General features: G+C 45.4%; 1 protein-coding gene across 1 annotated transcript; it reads left to right on the top strand.

Moving 5' to 3' along the window:
• Positions 1 to 12,468: 12,468 nt before the first annotated feature.
• hs3st1l1 (heparan sulfate (glucosamine) 3-O-sulfotransferase 1-like1) lies at positions 12,469 to 13,410 on the top strand. The gene has a single exon (XM_067236900.1). The coding sequence runs from the start codon at positions 12,469 to 12,471 to the stop codon at positions 13,408 to 13,410; it is 942 nt and encodes a 313-aa protein (XP_067093001.1).
• Positions 13,411 to 20,869: the final 7,459 nt, after the last annotated feature.

Genomic DNA, 20,869 nt, shown 5'->3' with positions numbered 1-20,869 from the left:
CTTTCAACCTCTCTTACGTCTAAGACCCAGTCACTTGACCCAGAGCACTGAAGTGCCTGAGGGTTTGTACCAGGCTTGACTACCGGTTGCTCTTTGATTTCAGCCCTGGACCCTATTATTATTCTTTAACTCTCAACAGAAAATTCATCATTGTTATGGTAATCTCACATGCAGGCTGATTTCCTGCACGGGCGTGGAGTGGAGCATTCATCTTTCTCCCCTGTGGACTGATTACTGATCACACTAACATTTCCCATCTGCCTTCAGGCAGGAAATCAGAGGATTAGCAACAACTTCATGCTTATTCCTCCCATATCTTCCAGGCTTTTCCGATCCTACCGAGGCCATTGTTATTTTAAGTAGCTTGGCAATTGAGCGTGGAAGCCGCAGCTAATTCCCAGAGTCTTGGAGATCTAGTGTGCCGTAACGTTATCTCTTCCTAGCTACCTCCCCCTGCTTTTCTTGCCCTTTCATGCCGCCAAGGGAACTAGTGCGAGAGAGGACCGTGAAGTTGGCTGCCAGCCCCCTCCTGGCCCCCCTTCCTCCCTCCTATCCCATGCTCATACATTATAGATAAGTCACTGTAAGTTACAGCACAGGGGCAAAACTAGGCTAATGCCCAGATTTGCATATTTGTGCCAAACTCCATTATTCATGAGTTTACCAGGCAGTGCTCCACACAGCGTAAAGCTACCTAGCCGGGCTATATCTCTGAGGCTGATCCCACACGGCCCAGCGTCCCCGTGAGCGCTCGCACACACCAGCGCTGCATGAAAAGCAGTATCGATGCAGTTGTCTGATCAGCTTCGAAGCTGCAGCTCATCAAAAATCCAGGGTAAAATAGAAGGCCCCTGCCTGAGGAAGACTGATTAAAGGAACCTGGGTTTGGATGACGTTCCTTCGATATTTTGTACCACATGGGAGGCTTTGTAATGCTCAGTTTGCAGTCTTTTGGGAATAATGGGACAGTGTGCTTGTGGGTGGGGTGGGGTAGAGATGAAGGAGAGCCCTGCCACTATACTTCACAGCCTCAGATGAGTAGGCACATGTCAAGCAGATCACTAATTATTTGGGGTTGTGTACAGTACAGGCTTTTTCATGTCACCTCCATGTCATATATGTCACATTAATGGAAAAGGGCTCGTTTGACAGATCGTGCCCCTGTCGTGTGAAGTAGGTCTTATTTTGATTCTCCTAATTTTCACTCATTCTCCAAGAATATACTTGTGTGTGTGTGTACCGATTGTGTAGATGTGTGTGTGTGTCTGAGGTAGAGGGACGCCTGTGGGTGTCAGTGTGTGCAACTGTGTGTGTGCGAGAGTGTGTATCACTGCATTGCCCTTGTAGTTGAACATACACTTGCCTTATGCTGGAGGCTGTAAGATAATTAATTTTTATAACATTTCAGTGATCTCTGACTGTTCTCATGTTTATGAATTATGCCCCTATTCTGTCTCAGGGCCTCAGAGTAGAATATTTTAAGAAATAATTTAGGAAGTTATTTTAATTTAAATGTGTTTCATTGAAATGAGGCTTGGCACAAAAGCTTTTTTTTCTGAACTCCAAGGAGATTTTAAGATAATGAGGGCATTCATTTGTCTGGGAGCCTTGACAAGGTGATAAGGAGGGACATCATTTAAGACTTGCTTTATGCACATATTATGCATATTAAGCGGTGTCATAGCAACTGTTGGAACCGCTCATAAAACAAAGATTTAGCTTTTGTCACTCACTGGGAAATGAAATAAAAGGGGAGAATATGAGCTATTTCTGCTTGGGACTGTTCTTTTAAACTTGAAGTGCATAACCGAAATCATTTGAAAGGAGTAACTTGAGGCAAATAAGTCGTAAATGTCAACAAGTCAGCTCGACTGCCACCAGAAGCAATGCTTGACATTTGCCGGAGAGGAAGAGATCTTTGTATGACTAAATCTGATATATGATCTTTATAAACATTGATTGAGGTTTATTGAGGTGTATGTAGGTAAATGGAAAGCTAGCTCACAAAAAGATAATCCAGGCAACATGGCTGCTAGACCCACTGTGCTCTCCTCTACTTCAGATGTGTGGGATGTGTGATTATTTATTGTTTTTAATTGGTTAAACCCACTCTTTCAAAGCTGCAGCTGGTTAAAGTGTTTTATGGGGGTGCATGTGTATGTTGTTATTGCTTAGTTTGCACAGTAAAACCTTGTATAGGTGCTTGTAGGTAGGGAAACAGTGATGCATGTGCCAGTGCAGAAGCCCCCATGGCCTGTGGCCTATAGCTGTGAGCACTATACACGCATTCCATTTTTGTTAGACCAACCACCCGACCAACAGTGAGCTATAGAGCTGTTAATCACAGCTGCTAAAGCCAGAATGTTTAGAGAAGAATCCCAGGGATTTCTATAGAGAACTTTGTCATTTGTGTAATTTTGTCCAAAACAGTGGCTGTACATGCATACACAAGGCTGACTTTTTGCTCTGCAGTGGAAAGTAGGAGCTGAATTGAAGCTGTCCATGGTTCTGACTGTCAGAGGGGTTTATTGTGGTGGTGCTGAATGGACAGTGTTGATAGAGCGTAGGTCTGTTTGCACCCAAGGATTATTTGAACACATTTTGCAGAAGAGAAGTTAAAAACCTAGGCAGCTTTGTGGTCATTTTTTGCAGTGGCAGAAGCCCTCTGTGATTTCATGTAGCACAGCTCTGTGGGGGGAGACTCATTGCCCGGCAAATTAAACCATTACCTCCAGAGTTAAATATGGAGAAATGACTCATTTAATGTCCGATTACTCCTTAATACAGCAGTCTAAACAATGGGAGACGTTCATTTCCGGATGTTAATTCTGCTACTCAGAAAGATAAGGAGCTGTAATTTCTGGCCAAGGATGCTGTGGCGATAGAGAGGCTTTATAAAAAGATGCACAGTTCTAAGGATGGTTTCTGTTCGGATTCATTATTAGTAGACTCTCCGTGCTGGATATATGTCTTCATTATCGTGTGGGGCGCTGGCCAGATAACACCACCTCCTTTACTTTCCGAGCCTCAGTCCCTCACGACAGTAAGGCTGTTTCTTATCGTGTGGCTGTGTTCAAAAAGACAACTGAGCTATTCTTATGTGCTGACAGAATTACAAAGGTTAATCATCAATTTGGGCTAATCTAAGTTAAATACCAATGGAGCCACTGGTGCTGGTCACAATAGAGATAATCAGCCGAGGCCTAGAACAATCATGTGTCTAAATGGGCAGACAGTTCATCTGGGTGTTATAAAATGGGATTTAAGGCCAAATGGGAATTATGTCACTGCCAATCAGTATTAACTCTTTTCTCTGTTGTTTCAAGAAGAGCATTTTTGATTTGAATATCTTCCATCCTAAGATAACCGACTTGATTATTCACATGTTGTTGTTGCACATAGTGCTTAATTTTTGTCTTTGCAATTCAGCACATTTATTTATGTTTTAAGCAGCCCTAAGGGGAAAAATAGTGTGTGAATACCCTTACCACACTGTTGCTGTTGGTGAATTGGTTGATTGGTTTGGAAGTCATGCAATCAAGGCAAAGATCTCTCGTCCTCATTCTATAAAAGTAAGTAATTAATTCTTCCTTTTTCCCCTCAGTGATTACTCAGCCGACTAGGAATGGGAGACAGTCATTACAAGAGTCTGGTAAAAAGTGTCTGCCTGGCTAATTACAGCTAGACCTGGTTCACCTCTATTCTGGTCTAGTCTGTCCTGATTTTGGCCTTTTACACCAGTCAATCACACAAATGTTGTTGCACATTCTTATAGACTGGCACACTGTTGGTTTTAATACAAATATTGTGAATTCCAACTTAGAAGTTGAGATATAACAGTGACCCAAGGATTCATAAATGTTGTTTTTGATATTAAACCTGAGGAGGTTAGTTGCAATAGTCTTTTGTATGCTTATCAAGTAGAACAACAAAACAAGAGCCACTTAGACAAAAATAACCAGATTCATCTTGAAGCTGCTGAGTTGTGGGTGGGGAGAGGATGATGGGAAAGAGAATCAGCCAAACCTAATGGCTTTGATAGTAAACTCCGCTTGCAATACAAAATGACCCCCTTAAATAAAGATGGGGCCGAAAGAAAATCAATGAACTGAACAAAATTAGAGAGGTCTGGCTTGCCTAGACAACCATGGGATTCATGCGCTAACACGCAAACTTCCCATGATGTTCTCTCTCCAAAGGCACGTTGCTTTGAGAAGATTTGCCTAGATTGAAGCCGTCAGACACGGCAACAAAGCAAGCCAGCAGCACATCCTGCAGATGCCCTTTCTACACCTCCTTTTATTCCTCCCATTATGCTTTTGATGTCGGGTCCACAAACTTCTCTAATTAAGGATTGTTCTTCGATGGGGTCTCTCGTAAAACGGCTCTCGCTGCGAAAACGTGGTCTGATAAAAGCAATTATTGGGCCTACGACCTCCATAGCCTCTTATCTCCCATAAACACTTCAGTTGGTTTTACAGGGCCACGGAGGCGGCGGAACGAGCAATAAGCCAAAGGGGGAAGAGGGGGCTCCATGACTTATTCATGAACAGAACCGGAACACAAGGGCACAGATGAAAGTGACAGGGAAAGAAGTTTTCCTGCGAAGTCATCTTACAGTTTTGATAAAGCTAGTCGGAAAGTTGCGAACTGATTAAACTTTGGCCGGCTAACTTCTTGTCTCCGTATGCGATAGATAACGAAGTTTGGGATACTTCCCTACACTCTTATACTAAGAAAATACGCTTGTTTCATTTCAATTGGGAAAATTGTTGGTCAGGGACTTTCTGGATTCAGGTCAGCTCTGGACTGAATTGACTGAAATGATGGCCGATTCCTCACACAGCCCTAACCTGATTCTGTCGGACTAGTAGAGCTCTACACACAGGATCATTGTCGTTTCCTTTCAGACGGCCCTTTTCATCAGACACATCGAATCCTACATCTCTATTTCCCACTGTAATGGATTAAATTCACTTAGAGTCAGGGATAATGAAGTCTCTTTTTCTCATGTCTCCTCATTGCAGTGTGTGCTCCAATTCTTAAAACTGATGACATAGCCACCTCTCTGTGGAGCCATTCTAAGAAGGAGTGCATTGTGGGGTAGTGTTACAGTACACACACCTAAAACATCCCTTTAAAGCAGTGTTCCCAGACAGAACAAAGGGGGGGGGGAGTATGAGGAGCAAAAAGAGAGAGGAAACCAATATCCATGAGTTCCTGCGAGGGCACACTCTGGAGTCTGTTTTGAACTTGGCATGTGTTTGTGCTGCTTTTCAGGCAATATGGCAATGGACAGTGTTGTCTGACAGACGGAGAGGAGGAGGGGGGGGCATCAGAGAAGTGACTTTACTCAATAATGTAATGATGGCGCTCTCCCCTGCTCGCTGCCACGACAACCGGGTAGATGTGTGAGGATGTTTACCCCCCTCCCCGCCATCTCCCTTCCAATCAGATATCTGTATACCCCCCCTACCAGAGAGCCAGAGCTGTGGTGTGCAGAAATGGATCTGGAGATGTCATTATAGATAAACATCTTCCCGACAATCTTTTTCATTCCCAATGGTGGGAAATTACTAGGATGCTGGCAGACGTTTAGCACTCGTTCTCTTTGTCTACCTTCGAAGTGTCATATGTCAAGGCTACATATAGTGTTTACAAAGTGAACTTAACACAGACACAAGGCACATTCAGCTAATTACAGGCTACATCAGTGGTACAATATGTGGATGCATTATTAGCCACACAAACACAAATGTAATTAAAAAAGGGTTAAACTAAGTATAAAACTGCTTTAGTCATGTTTTGGCTCAATAGCTTTGACCTATATAGATCAAAGCCTTGTGATTAGGTTACAATCAATTGCCAGCACACGCAGGTCTTGTTACTACATGAATTACTTATGTTAATCAGGTAATGTAAGACTGGGATTGTATCATTTTAACATTGTGTTTCCCATGTCCAAGGTCACTGGTAATGTATGTATAATCTTCCAGCTATGTGCAGCTGTCAACAGCGATCAATAGAACTTATGATCTCCATATTCCTACAGTTCTACTTGGGTTGTTTACTAATCAGACACACTGTACTCATTTTGACTGTGGGGAGCTACCCTCCACTCACTATGGGATTACCTACAATCCCATGAATGGAGTATTATTAGTGTTTGTTCCCAGCTGTAGCAGCAGAATCGCTCCAGCGTCTGGCAAGCGCTATCAGTCCACAGAAGGCCCCAACAACTCCAACGTTTGCAGTGTCTGCTAAGCACATATTTGTCATGGTGCAGAGCGCTGGTGGGACCATGGTGCTGGCTGTCCAATAAGACGCTGTGCTGCCAGAGGAGGAAACAGAGCCCAAATGGCACAGCATATAGATGTACCAGCTGTACATTAGAGGAGGATTGGATGATATTATGTCTGCATGGATGTCCACCCCTCTCCAGAGCATTTTATTATATCCCAAGAGGCGAGGGTTGAGCTATGTTATGGAATAAACCAACTGTACAGCTACTGCTCAGTGCTAGAGTTCACACTGCAGTTAGCGTGTAGTCCACGCTATTGTGTAGTGTGTATAGTAGTGTAATGTGCTTCTCATGAAGGGTTAATCAACAACAACAAAACTGAATAGAGAACTGGTGCCCACTAACCAAGCATACACTTTACCTCTTCAATCAGTGTGTGTCTGTCTCCCCCCCCCCACACTGCTGTGAATTCTTTGTCAGCACCAAACATCCCATGCCATAGCTTTCTCATTAAACTATTCATCAGATAGGCCTCATCAAAGATTAAGACTATCCCCGCAGTTCATTACAAGATGCCCTGCTTTTTATTTGATGAAGTAATTCATTCATTATGTATGTGAGTATTGCTGCTCATAGGAGGCCTTGGAGACAGGAGAGAGAGCAGGCTCAGCCTTCCAGAGAACAAGAGATGGAATGAGAGGGAGACAAAGAGAGAGAGAGAGAAAGAGAGAGAGAGAGAAAGAGAGAGAGAGAGAGGGTGGAAGGAAGGAAGGGAAAAAAAGATTGATAGTGAGAAGAGGAGAGAGAGAGAGAGAGAGAGAGAGAGAGAGAGAGAGGTGGAGGGGAAAGAGGGTAGACGGTAGTAGAGTAAGATGAAGAGAGATAGATGAGGATAGCAAACAAGAGGGTGAAAGCTGAAGAAAATAGAGTGGAAGGGAATTTGTTTTGATGAAGTCAGGGAGTACGCGTGTCAGAGTTGGATTTGGTGTTCACTTATAGATGAACTCGGAAATAATGACTTACTTACAGGTTGGAGGATTTGATGACTTTTTTTTGGCAGAGAAAATATATAATGAGCTCACATTAAAGTTAGAGAGGGTGAGAGAGTTGTCAATTCTGATGAGACCTATCAATCCAATCCATTTGTTCTTGAGCCAATCCAGCTCAGTGGCATTGGTGCTTCATTAGAACTGAGTGTCTGAATGAAGCACATGAGGGCACTTTTTCATTGGATCCCTTCTAATTTTTATCTCTGACCATAGAGTGACTCAGCATGGCCTGATTGGCTAAGCCACTTCATCCATCCACTTCAGTCATCCAAGGCTGAAAAGTAAGTCCTGTGAGGGACCCTTAAGGAACCTAGACAATGTTGATATTCAGGTGTACTTTAAATCAGACATCATCTGCCACAATGAATACACAGCTACAATAATACTTTTGTACAACGTGGTGAAATCCAATGTCTGTATGTTATTGTAAGACTAAGCAAGAGTCAGAAAGAGGTTAAGGCAGATCTCGAGTGCTATTTTATGTCCACATTTCTGCAGTAAGTAAGAATGGTTGAATGTGTCAACAACACCCACACACAACCATGGACATGTATGCACAAACACAGCACACTCAACAAAACTAAATCACATCACCCACAGTAATCTGAGACAAAATGATGAGCTGAATACATTGCTTACAGAAGTTTGCTGCAGAAGTGAAAAGGGAGACCCGACTTAGCAGGAAGACTGCAAAAGGATTAGAGTTAAAACACCACAATTAGTGTCTACGCTGAGGGCACACATTTCTCAGTGTACCAGTTAATGGCAGATTGCCCCCTTTCGCAGCCCATAATGAGCGCTGTAGATGACATGTGGGTGTGGATTAGGTCACCGTTTTACTAACGCTCTCCAGAAATAGCCGGATAACTCTATGTTCTCTGCTGAAGCTGCCACCGTTTCCTTTAATTACAGCCAAAACAAACCCAGCCTCCTTTATCCCCCCTTATTGTGACTTAATGTATGGAGCTGTGCTGATGTAGCCTGGTGCATTCGTTTTCATAGTAAATGACCATTTCATGAAACAGGTTAGGGATTGTGTGCTTGTCTATCTGGATTAGGTTTGTGTTCGAGTATGTGGCAAGGCATGGATCATTCTTAGCGGTAAGTTTAGATTTGTTAATAAGTAGTCTTGTCTGTCAAGGTGGGTATGTCAAAGTGTTTTTTCTCGAATCTTGGTGGTCTATTAGAGTAAAGAAAATATATTTGGTTCGATTGTAGTTGAAAAATACAACTACAGAAATTAAATATAAATGCAATGAAATGCACCAGTTCTCTTAGACACATGCTCAGTGGTATAACAACCACAAACAAACAGACACGAAGCTTCAAGCATTTGAGCATCTACCCAGTGGAGCTCGTTCTTCTTGGTAGAAGCAGGTGTCTGAATTCTGTTCTAGGATCAGTTATTTGCCCCTAAAGTCCAGTTTTACATTTCTATAACTGTCAGTTGTATCATAACATTTCAGATTTGAGTTGCAAGGCATTGGAAACCAGTAAGCAGCTTTCCATTGCTATCCATTAATAGGTCATTCAAACTACAGTAACAATATCTAAAGACTTTATTGCCATATTGGGGTGTGAATGTATTATGCCAGTGATCCCACTGTGCTCTTCAGTACATCCATTATTTAAAACCCATACTGTAGGTGGGAGTAGAGTCTCAGAGTTAGACAGTGTGTGGGAGGCAGTGATACACCACTGTTTCTCAATGTTTATGGAGGAATAATGGGTGAGAACAAGGGAGGATTAATAAAATGGAGGGAGCAACAGTGAAAAAGTTGTGTTTGTGTTTACCTTCGACAGACCATCTAAGGGGGAGATAAACAGATTAGATTTTATTGGAAATACAAGACTGTGGGTTTGATTAAAAATTTTTTTGTAGAAATGCTGTCTGTGTGTAGCAGAGGGGGAATGGCAAAGGCTGACTAGCGATGAAACGGTGCAGGAAGAGAGAAGAAAAAGCGAGGGATGGTGTGATGAAGAGGGCTTGCTCTGAGGCCTAACCTCTGTGTTGTGTGCTGCTGTTTGTTTTGATCATTACATCTCCACAGCAAAAGGAGCTGCAGTGTTGCTGATTGGGCCTGTGTCCCATGTGCCAACATAATCTATCAGAACACACACACAGAGCCGCAGCCACAGGCCCGCTACTGCTGTTCACCACTAGAACACTGTAACAAGCCCCCAGAGTCTGACCAAGGGCCATCCAACACCTATTGGAATATACCTCCTGTGTGTGTGTGTGTGTGTGTGTGTGTCTGTGTGTGTGTGTCTTCCCAATTAAAGAGTGGGTTATGTGGAGCAGGACTACTTTTTTTTTTTTTTTTAAATACACATTTAGGACGATGCCATCAACAAACCAAAGTCATTGATTTTAGACTAAACCGAATGACTTTTTAATCAAGCCCAATTATACCAATAATAGTTTTGTATTAATGACACAGTAATGAGGTCCTATTAAGAAAACAAAGCTAGGCTGTATAATACCTGCTGCTTGCCATGTCTAATAGTAGGGGGAAATGGTTCAATATGAATGAGGGTTTGTTCTTTCTTCCTCCCTCCGATATGGAGGGAGGAAGCTGCTTTCTGTAATTAGTGGGAGACTGGTTTCCTGTGGAGCTAGCAACCTGTGGCGTCTCCCTCGGTGCCTGGTAGGATGATGAATAGCGGCCGCTGAACCGGGAGGAATGGTAGTACACTGTTGGCTGCAACTCCAGGAAGCGGTGCAATCGGATAGAAGGAAACACAGATAAGCTAGAGGTTGAGGTCACAGGTCAGCAAACCGCCGTCTGTAGAAGAACTGGGTCCGTCGTCCTAGATGAGTCATAGAGAGAGAGTTGAGTTTCATGAAGACCTGAACTTTTGATCCATGATCACTTTTGCTCCACCTCAATGTGACCTCTTGCATTGCTGTGGAACTGTCGATTCTGCCTGCATCGGCTTTGTCACCTGCCAGCGGCCCCTCTACATTCAGTCCAAATAGTGTTGGTTAAGTGGCCTGCCAGATAGCGTGCTGGCTGTGCGGTGAATGAAAAGCTGAAGATATGCATCAAGTGCTGAATAAAGCAATGATGGCCCAGTGGGATGTGAAACAATGGCTCATTCCAGGTGGCGGTGGGCTGAGAGGAGTGAGGGGAATTGGATGAGACAGAGAGCTCGTCTGGCTGCCTGGCTGTTAGCATTGGACTTGGCAGTTCTCTGCCAGGGAAACGCTGACAGGCAGGCGTGCCTGTCACAGCACATAAGTGCCTCCCTGCACAGACGTCCACAGAGCACCTTTTTCTCTCCGCTTCTCTCTCTCTCTCTCCATTTCTCTCTCTCCTGTCCTCCGCCCCCGCCTCGGCACCGACGGGTAGGTCCAGCCCCCAGCCCCACTCTCAGTGGCAGCTCTAGTCCTAGCCCCATCTGCATTCACGCCGTCTATCCCCAGGATCCGTCTTCAGAACCCAGTCCCTGTCCCCTATCCCTTGTCCCTGGACACCGCTGATAGTTCCAGAGCAAAGCGGGTGTCACTCCCCATAGCGAGCAGTAGATATACATAGTTAGTAGGCAGAGTGGAAGGCTGGCGGTGTCTCTGTAGGAGCGGGCGACCGCCTGAGAGCTTGAAGGTGCCAGGAGGGTCAGCTGGTCCTTCTCTTGAATGATGGCACAGATGGCTCCATCCCAAGTGTACTGTGGTTCTTTATCATTAACGCTGTACTGCTCATTCAACATTCAGTAGGAATGACAGAGCAATTTAATGCATCATTAAAGTCAGCAGGACACAGAATACCCCAGTTATTTGGTGTTATTTTGCCATGATTGCTTTTTTCAAGATTTTACTTAACAACTTAATAGGATGATACTTTTCAGATCCACTAAATGTCTAACTTTAGGTCACCTCTACACAAACCCTGATTTGTTACCAGGTCCTGCTACCACGATGGCATGAGGGATGAGATTACAATGACCAGCAAAAATGACTGCCACTTTTTTTGCAATGCAAAATTGCAATGCAAACAAGCCAACACCCTCACAAAGTGATACGAGATCACCCGTAGTTTCTCCGATTACCTGTCTCACTGCGTGTCGTCCGGCAGATAAACATATGTAGGAGTTTGGAGCCGTCCAAGTTTCAAACTTTGTCAACATTTGATTGCTCTAAACAGCCACGCTCCCTTCATTTATAATCAGATACCTGTGCAATATTATTATCTTGTCATCCTCTCACTCCCCACCCAACCCCCACATGAAGTGCCCCACTGTTTGAGATCCACTGGTTAAGAATGCATTACCATGACTTTTGGTAGTATTGGCTGGTGTTTACACCGCAAAGCAGTTGGTTGCTCTGGCGTGGGAGAAGGCTGCTCACTAAGCTTGTTTTCCACCAGAAAGTATATGAGAGGACTGTTAAGGCTAAGTTCACGTAGAGTAATATAACTCCTTTTCCATCTCTCTCTACTTTCATTTGTGCTGAATCGAATGACCCCAATGTCAATATTTTTTTCTGGAGAATCAAAGTTATCTAAATGTTGGATTTTCTTTCAATGCCTGTTACTACTTTGCCCTCGTGGCCCACTCTCCTTTTGATGTAGATGTTCCAGGGCAGGTGTTAAGTGTATTGATCTGGGTGGGGATTATGACCTGGTAAAACAAGATGAAGTGGTCTGGCCTCTGTGTTTTGGCCTCCAGCCACGCTTGCAGATCTCAGACACATTTTGTAATGAGTTGTGTGAATCTTTTTCAGACAGTTAAATTGCAACATTCAATAGATGCAAAGTGGCTCTTTTTATAGGCTGGGGGCTCAAATGGGCCTATGGAGGGAAGGAGACGCAAAGGGAGATCATAAAAAGGAGGATGTACTTGAAACTGACATGCATTGTATAAATGACATGAAAGCTGTGTCAGGTTAAAGAGGAAGGTGCCTCGGGGCGAACTAGCTTCTCATTCTGCCGTAGACGTCGAGATCTAAGTTGTTTCCTGTCTTTTTTGTCTTCTGTACAGATGTACCACGGACTGGCTGTGAGACTGGCTCCTCGTCAAGCTCAATGGCAAACACAGACTGCTGTTCCCCGCTCCGCTCCCATACGCTTTGATCACAGAGATATGGATCTGGTCCACAGTTAAACCGAAAGAATTCTCTACCTTTCCTTTGTCCTCTTTTAGCGCTCGTTGACCATCTCCTCTTCTTCTTTTCTCATCATGGCCCGCTTGCTGGCACCTGCCTTTCTCCTGGTGCTCCAGACATTTACTGCCCCGCCACCGTTTGTCCATGCTGGGGACAGCCCAACACTAGACACCCCAGATCTGGGCACGGGACTATTGGCCAATGACACTGAAGATCCGACCCCGACTCCTCCCCCTGGGACTAGCAAACGTGCCCCCCATAGCATCATCATCGGTGTTCGCAAGGGGGGCACGCGTGCCCTCCTGGAGATGCTGGACATCCATCCTGAGGTCGCAGCTGCTGCCACTGAGGTGCACTTCTTCGACTGGGATGAGAACTACGCCAAGGGCTTCGACTGGTACCGGGAGCTGATGCCCTACTCTTACCCGCACCAGATCACAGTGGAGAAGACTCCCGGCTACTTCACGTCCGCCCTGGCGCCTGAGAGAATCCACGCCATGAACTCCTCCATCAAGCTGCTGCTGATTCTGCGTGACCCCGCGGAGCGGGTCATCTCGGACTACACGCAGGTCTACTTCAACCGCCTGGAGAACCACAAGCCCGTGCAGGCCATCGAGAACCTACTGGTGCGGAACGGAGCCCTCAACACGCGCTACAAGGCCATCCAGAGGAGCCTGTATGACGTCCACATGCGCAACTGGCTGCGCCACTTCCCTCTGGAGCAGATCCACATAGTGGACGGCGACACTCTGATCCGGGACCCCCTGCCTGAGCTGCAGAGGGTGGAGCGTTTCCTCAACCTGCCCCCCAGGATAATGTCCTCCAACTTCTACTTCAACCAGACCAAGGGCTTCTACTGCATCCGGAGCGATGGCCGGGAGCGCTGCCTCCACGAGTCCAAGGGACGCCCCCACCCCGCTGTCAACGGTACAGTCCTGCAGCAGCTTCGCTCCTACCTCCGGGAGCACAACCGCACCTTTTACAGGCTGGTGAAGCGCTCCTTCGACTGGCAATAGCACAGTCCCCCCTCAACCCAAGAGGGGTTTTAGAAACCACTGGCCTGAACGAGTGCTGATTGGACATTTCAATGAGGGCAGAAGCACTTTACAAACCCCAGACCCCAAACGCTCCTATGAATTGCCTCTTAACTCTGCTACCTTGTCCGGCAGTTCTGCATTTATAACTGAAAGCAAGAACATTTTAACTACACGCTTAAACGAAAAACGAAACGAAAAAACCCAAGCTTAATATGTAATTCTCTGTGCCGAAAGTGAAGTGATTGCAGAGTTGCTGCAAAACAATTTTGTGAAAACGATGAAGGTTTTTTTCTTTCCTTGTTTGATATTCTTGTACTTGATAATAAATTGTTCTGCTTTGAAATGTGCCTGTGGAGCAGGATCGACTTGTCCCCTCATTTGATGTGCCTCGCAGCTCACAGAGTTATTTTTGGGAGTATTCACAGGTTGACTGAGGCATTAGGATAAGCCTTTGAATTGCTGCGATAAGAAGGAGGACATTAATGCAGGAAAATGGTTGCCCTACAGCGGTGCTTTGGTAGTACAGAATTCACTAATGGTTTTGGACATTGAAGTCAGCTAGCCCACAGCTAAAGTAGCCAAATCATAAGAGTCAGCAAGCGAAGGTTCAGCCAGCTCCTTTTTCCTTTCACCACTGTTCAACAGTTTGCACCTGCTGTAGGAGGCAAAAGCTAAATCACATGCCTAACAGGTCTCACAGGGCCTAAATGCTGAAGGGGCAGTTCCACATGAAATTATATTTAAAGGGAGAATTTGATCTTTCTCAAGTACATATTCTCAATAGTTAATAATGTATGTCATATTCTCATTCTGTGTTTCCCTTCCCCCCAAAAAAGCATCTTGCCTTTTACAGATAGAAAAGGGTCGTGTTTCCTCATTGATTAGGCTTTAAGCTTGCAGCCAAAGCTGCCTGACCCAGGGGACCACTGATATTCATGTGATCTCCCCCCTCTGTCTTCTGGCTCCAGCAGTGCCTGAATGTGCTCCCACATTCTCCTAAGGGAGCAGTCATCAATGCCGTACCGGCTCTATTACTGGATGTTAGAAGAGAGGGTGTTCTGCTCACTTCATGCAAAAATACCCAGTTAGAAACACTGCTTTTACACCTCACATCCACGTGACCTCACATTTGACCATGATCACGTCTGTAATTGTGTTTTATTGATAAAACGGTATAATTCTGATGCTCATGTAGTGGTCATATGAGACTGTACCCTTAACAGATCAAATAGAGATACCGTTAATGTGCTATGGTAGGTCTAACCTAGGGAGTTGAGGTGACTATGGAGAATTACAGGAAGGTATGTGTCTTGACAGGCTCTTTTGAGGGTTCCCTATGTCAAGGCATGCCGGTATAAAGGCCGTGACAGTTACCCCGTGACCCCGGCCGACAGCTGCCTGCTCTTGTGTGTGTCGAGTGTCCGTTCTCCTGGAAGAGAAAACAACATCCTGACTCGAACTGACTCACTGTTCAGGTCACACTCCAATCTGTGAGTGTGGGTGAGTGCGTGTGTGTGTGCGTGCCCAATGCTTCAAGTGTGAACTCCTGACACTCTTGAGACGTCACTCTCAGGTATCGCACTGACTCTGGAGCAGGGCAGAGGGAACATAGCTTGCCTGTGCCTAAGAGTGCACTGAACATTTTTTGTGCTGTGACCCGCAGCAAAAAGCTTTTGTTCACATTGCCTAGGACTCTAGTTATTCATTACCGAGAATGACACCAGCAAGTTGTTATTCACACAGCTAAAGGTCGATACTGAATGAGGTGCTTATCATAGCATGTGTTCCTGATCATTTCCACCCTCTTGTGCAATCAGAGGTTTTAGAGGAGAGAGGAAAGCAATCTTCAGTCAACCCCACTGCCTGGCCCTGTTATTCAATCTAGAAGGTTCTAATGACCTGTCCTGAATTGTGATTGATGGAGTGCTTACCATTGAACGAAAGACCCAGCAACATACTTGCACTGCAAGCTAAGCTAAGCTGCAAACCAACAGCCATTGTAATTGCATGTTACAAGTATATTACTGCAGTGTCCTTGGTCTGAATTAACAGCCTACATGTCAATATGATGGGCTGTTTTGCAGAGTACAGTCAATGAACAGGCCATTGACATGGTTCAATATTTCTCCCACAGACATCCAAGAATGGTCCATTTGAACCCTAAAGGCAGTATTTTCGATTCTGTAGCTCTCCTGTAATCATTAAAAGCCATACAATTTGTTTTATTTCATATGAAGCTCTTTAAAGATACCATAATGTAACCAAATCGTCATGCAGTTTAATGGTTAGAATAACCTTACCAGCGTAATTCCCTGGTAAATTGATTCTCTACACAGCTGCTACGCTACGTGGCCAGTTTAGCCGTCTGGACATGACTATGAGAACATATAAATACCAACCCTTTCATAATAGCGAGAATGTTCCTCCGCCTGCATGTTAAATCATCTTGTTCTTGTCTTGCTACAAATCCCTCACCAGAGGCAAGGAGAGTCATTTGTAGCATGTTGGGTAAAAAATCATGCAAACAGCCTGAAGGGAGTGATGTACAGCACATTGATGCCTTAAAGACCAACCTTACTCACCCTTCCTCATGCATTGAAACTGAGACATAAAACGCACCAGAAGCCAACTGCCTAAATGCAGAAAGGTCAAGGAAGAACTCCATTGGTGCAGGATACGTGGAATGATGCAACAGTGCGACTGCTTCCACTAAGGATGCCTTGGCTCTGAGTGATTACTAATTCATCTGTTTGCTGATTTATTTTTCATTGCCTTCAGTGCAGAGGGCAGGTCTTTGATGTGCTCCCATGGCAGTCTTTACAGAAGGGGTGTGGTTGGTGGGGGAAGGAGGGTCTGCTGTTGCATTCAGGTGAGAGAAAGGGGAGAGGTACCTATCTTCTCTTGTCTGGGCCGGAGGAATAAAATACTGTGCTCCCTGATCAATTATTGAATAGATTAAATGAGCTAGTGTGAAGGAGAAGGGTAAAACCAGGGGCATGGAGTTAAGGTGTTCTTTGTGTGCAATTGTATATTCGAACCTGCTGCTATAGAGACAAGGTTGTGTGTGTGTGCTTGCATCTGTATGTGTGAGGTTGGAGTTTAAAGCCAGGAAGTTGCATCGTGGGGTTCTGAGTTTGAGAGAGAGGGTTGAGTAAGTGCCGGAGCACGACTTTCACACACTGACGTTTTTTCATGTGCGCCCTGCTTGTTGACCTCTCACTGTTCTGAAGGAGACAGAATGTCAATACAAAATCACTGCCAAACACTCCAAAAGCCTAGCACTGTGAAACAAGGGTCCCTTGCACAGAAACATTTTCTGCTTTCACTACTCTCCTGTCTATCCTCTCTTTCCCTCTCATTGCCTTTCTAACACACGTTCCTGCAAATCCTGATGACCCCCGTATCTAGTTAGGCCAATAAGATATGACCTATCTTGACATGGAAAACAGACCTAAAGCTCGTCTCTCTCGGCATATTGGAAGCGTTGATGGATGGACTTCCCAACCATTTCAAAACCCTGTCACTTCGCTCCCACATTCTCTTTCATCCCCCGGTCCTCCCCAGAAACTGCTGTCAATTTACAATCCCAGGCCGGTGGAGGAAGTGTCAGGAGGAATACCACTCTGGAATGAAAAATGGGCTCTCCTCCGGGCGTACAGTGCAGCCGCAAGCCCCGCTCGCTTTCCCCCTGTGCCAGACATCAACAATCTGAGTGCACTGCACAGTCATGGGCAAACAGCATCCCATCTCACTGATGGGAAATGCATCCAGAGTGTCGAGGAGGCTGCAGTGGCACATATAGCCATTCTGTGCCATTTGTACTGGTGCATGTTTGTGTTGGATGCTAATGCAAAGCTGGGTTGTACACCTCATATCCTGGGTTTTTTTCCAACGGGATTGTGAAACAGTCGCCTCAGAGGAAGTACTTAGGACTTGGTTTGGGATACGGATAGCGTGATATCCCTCACCGTTACTGATTCTCAATGGTTCATGAAAGATCTTTAGGCATTAACATGGATGAATGTCACCCAGCAATATGTTTGTGTTTAAATCAGTGTGCTTGTTATTCCAATTAGGTAAACTTCAACCAAAACCTAGACCCCTGCTTCTTGCTTATTAATTTCAAAGAAACCCCCGACTGTTATTTTCTTTCTAGGGGAGTGGAGGTGTGAAGATAAAGTATGTTCAAAGAAGAAAATGGAGGCTTCAGAAGATATGATAACATCAGCTGTGGCTCCCTGAGGTCTTTTGTACAGTTAACTGTCTCCCTCCAGGGCTGGTGTCTCATCCACATGGCATACTAACACAGCTTCAACACTGAAAAAACAGGCAATGTTAGGACACATTTTAAATGAACCGAGCACCAATCTAAAGATCCACTCCACATCTGCATGTTGCCACCTGATGTTACTGTCCATGCCGTCCAACTGGGGTCAGTGGTTTAGGTTGACGTAATTCCATGCTTCAATTGCTAACTGAAACATGGGGACTTGAACATGCAGGATGTCTTCGAATAAAGAGCCTCAGCGTACGGCTCTGTGGAGGAAACCACCACACGGACATTGCTAATCTACAAGATGCATGTGTAAGGAAATAACGCTCACAGCATTTAATCAAGACAGTACTACCAATGCAAATGATAAGTTTGCAAAGTCTTAGCTCTTCCCAAGTTGCATATATATCAAATTAGAATGCATTGCTGTGGCCTCCAGTGATCTTACAGAGATTGGGAAGGTATATCTATTTTTGCACATAAACATGCATGTGCTTTATTAAGCCCATACACACACATCCACACAAACACACCTTCTAATGAATTTGCTTCCTCAGCCCTCTCAGGAAGATAGACCTGTCTGTGTGTGTATGGTATCTGGCCAACCTGAACACCACCTCGTTAAAAAGTCAATTAAAAGGAAACAAAGAAGGCAGGAGAAAAGATCGTTTCTTTCCCTCAGCTGTTCCACTCTGCAGAGTGTGGTCTCAGCAAATGTGTGCCGTGGTTATTTGTGGACATGCATGCTTAGTTTTCTTAGGGGAATTCCAGATAATAGCAAGCACATAGGAACATTATCAAAACAAAAATGGTTTCAGCCTCGAAACATTTTCCTATTGCCTATTTTTTCACTCCACACTACTGGTCCCTGTGTCAATCGGGGGAACTGAACACATTCTACTCAGGTGAGAAGATCTTCAGAATATGCAAGGCTTCAAAATGGCACGATAATGTTAGTTTGAATTCCATAAAAAGTCTTTCAGATGGTCAATTTTCCTTTCAGCATCAACCATGAGAGACTGAGTTGAAATTTCCAACTGGAGAGAGAGTGCTAGATCTGCCTGTCTGGTCTGTTCAGCACGTGCTGGCGGCATCTTCTTTGAGAGCACAGTGGAGAGAGGAGACATCGTTTTGGTTCGTCACGGTGATGCATATCCTATCCTCTCTGACAATCTGAGAGGTGGTGTCTGTTTTACTCTCTCCTGATGAGGCTACACTACCAGGCTGCTGATCGTGTGCTGAGCCAGCTCATGTCAACCCTGAGAGACACATGGCTGTTTGACAGCTGTCTAAACAACCTGCAGGAGAGGATGGACTACATGACAGAGTTCACGGCAAAAGGCCTGACTTGGGTAGAACATGATATGAATTTGTAAACAATCATTCATTCTTCTTCTCTCATGAAAGGAAACACAATCAGTTGATCTCATTGTCTCTCTCAGATGGTGAACATGCCCCCCCTAGTGACAAGGTTATGCACACATTTAGGTCCACAGAGGCCACAAGACCCAATGAGCAAATGTTTCTCACAGTAAAATGATAATGATGATAAACTTCGAGAATGTGTGTTCAGGGGTTAGGGTTAGACAGAGAGTTGAGTTTGAAGTAACATCACTTTGATTGAAACATGACCTGGTCCACTAAACCTAAAATGGCGGCGATGAGAAAGTAGCTTCGTCATAAACAGTATTCTCCCGTGCTGAATGGATAACTGAAGAGATGTGATGCTGTCATAGCATGCTACTCTCACAACTGAAGCTATTTATTATGTTTGTGTGTGTGCGTGTGTGTGCGTGTGTGTGTGTGCTTGCACGGTGACGGGATCTGTGTTTGATGTGATACTGTGACAGCCCCAGGAACACCTGCCCCCCCAAGCAGGAAGCTCTGTTTCTCATAATGAGAGGACGTGTCAGGGAGATGCTGAAACATTCCAACAGAGGGGGGTGTTCTCTAGAATGCCCCCACCCGCTCCACTGCCAGCCTGTCCCTGCCTCGCCTCTTCCACTCAACTGCATAAGGAAAAGCCAATAGCATTTTCCTTTAGACCGAATAGGAGGTACGAGGTCAGACCAGGCGGATGCTAATGTGGCTGTTTGTTTTTTTTTATGCTCTGCTGTCAGCTCAGCTCAGTTTCAGTCTGGCGATAACTCACTGGTCCCTGAGAGCTGTCTGTGTATCAAACACGCTCACGTGATTGACAGCTCATTACCCTTACTGAACACAGACAACAACCTTGCATGGGGGAGGACGGGCCTCAGGTTCAAAACTAAATTTGGATACATTATAGATGCCCTCCAGCTATAGGACTCATGGTGGACATGGTGAAATGACCTAGCACTAAAGTTCTCTGTACCAGGGTGCTGGATCTGGCCTTGAGTTTTTTCTCTGCGTCGGGTCAACTTGACCTGGGTTAGGGTTAGCCTTGATTGGGCCAGTTTGTTGTGTGCTCATTTTTTTTGTTTGGGCTTGTGGTTCCTTCAAGGATTTTTTCACTGAGAAGTGCATAACAACAAATGCACAAACACACATGCACACACACATTCCCGCCTTGGGCACCTTGGGCACCGCGTCACCGACCTTCATCCCCTCTGCAGTACTAGACAGTATCAGAGTCCCAGAACTCCCTGTTCCCTGGAGAAGGACCAGCAGCTGTCAGCCTTATCTCCACAGCCCCTCCCCTGCCCACCCCCCCACCCCCTCCAGCTCCCCACCCCCCCTCCAACAGGTTCCCACCACCGGAACAGAGCCTCTCGTCTCTCCCTTATCACTGGACTGAATGGGGGAGGATGGGGAAGGGGGTGGAGGTAGGTTTAGGCATGGGAGGGGGGGGGGGTAGAAGAGAAGGGTGGTGGACAGGAGGTGGGAGCCTCCTCTCTGTGAGAGGCCTCGACCCTGTTTCCCATGCCCACGTCTGATCCTCTGCCTGCTGTAGCACAGGGAGAAAGAGATCTCACCTCGCTGTGGGAGGGAGAGGCAAGGAGAAGGAGGGAGGGAGGTAGGGAGGGTGAGAGAGAGAGAGAGAGAGAGAGAGAGAGAGAGAGAGTGGGAAGTGAAGTGAAGTGAAGTGAAGGAAAGGGAGAAAAAAAAACAAGAAAGTGCCAGCGACCTTCACATCTCCCCTCCTCAGACCGCATACACAGTAGGGGAGCGGGTTGGAGCGGAACT

Source organism: Osmerus mordax, chromosome 5 (assembly GCF_038355195.1).
Source record: "Osmerus mordax isolate fOsmMor3 chromosome 5, fOsmMor3.pri, whole genome shotgun sequence".
NCBI classification, from domain to species: Eukaryota; Metazoa; Chordata; class Actinopteri; order Osmeriformes; family Osmeridae; genus Osmerus; species Osmerus mordax.
The sequence above is the reverse complement of the archived record's forward strand: the minus strand, read 5'-3'. Positions and strand labels throughout refer to the sequence as shown.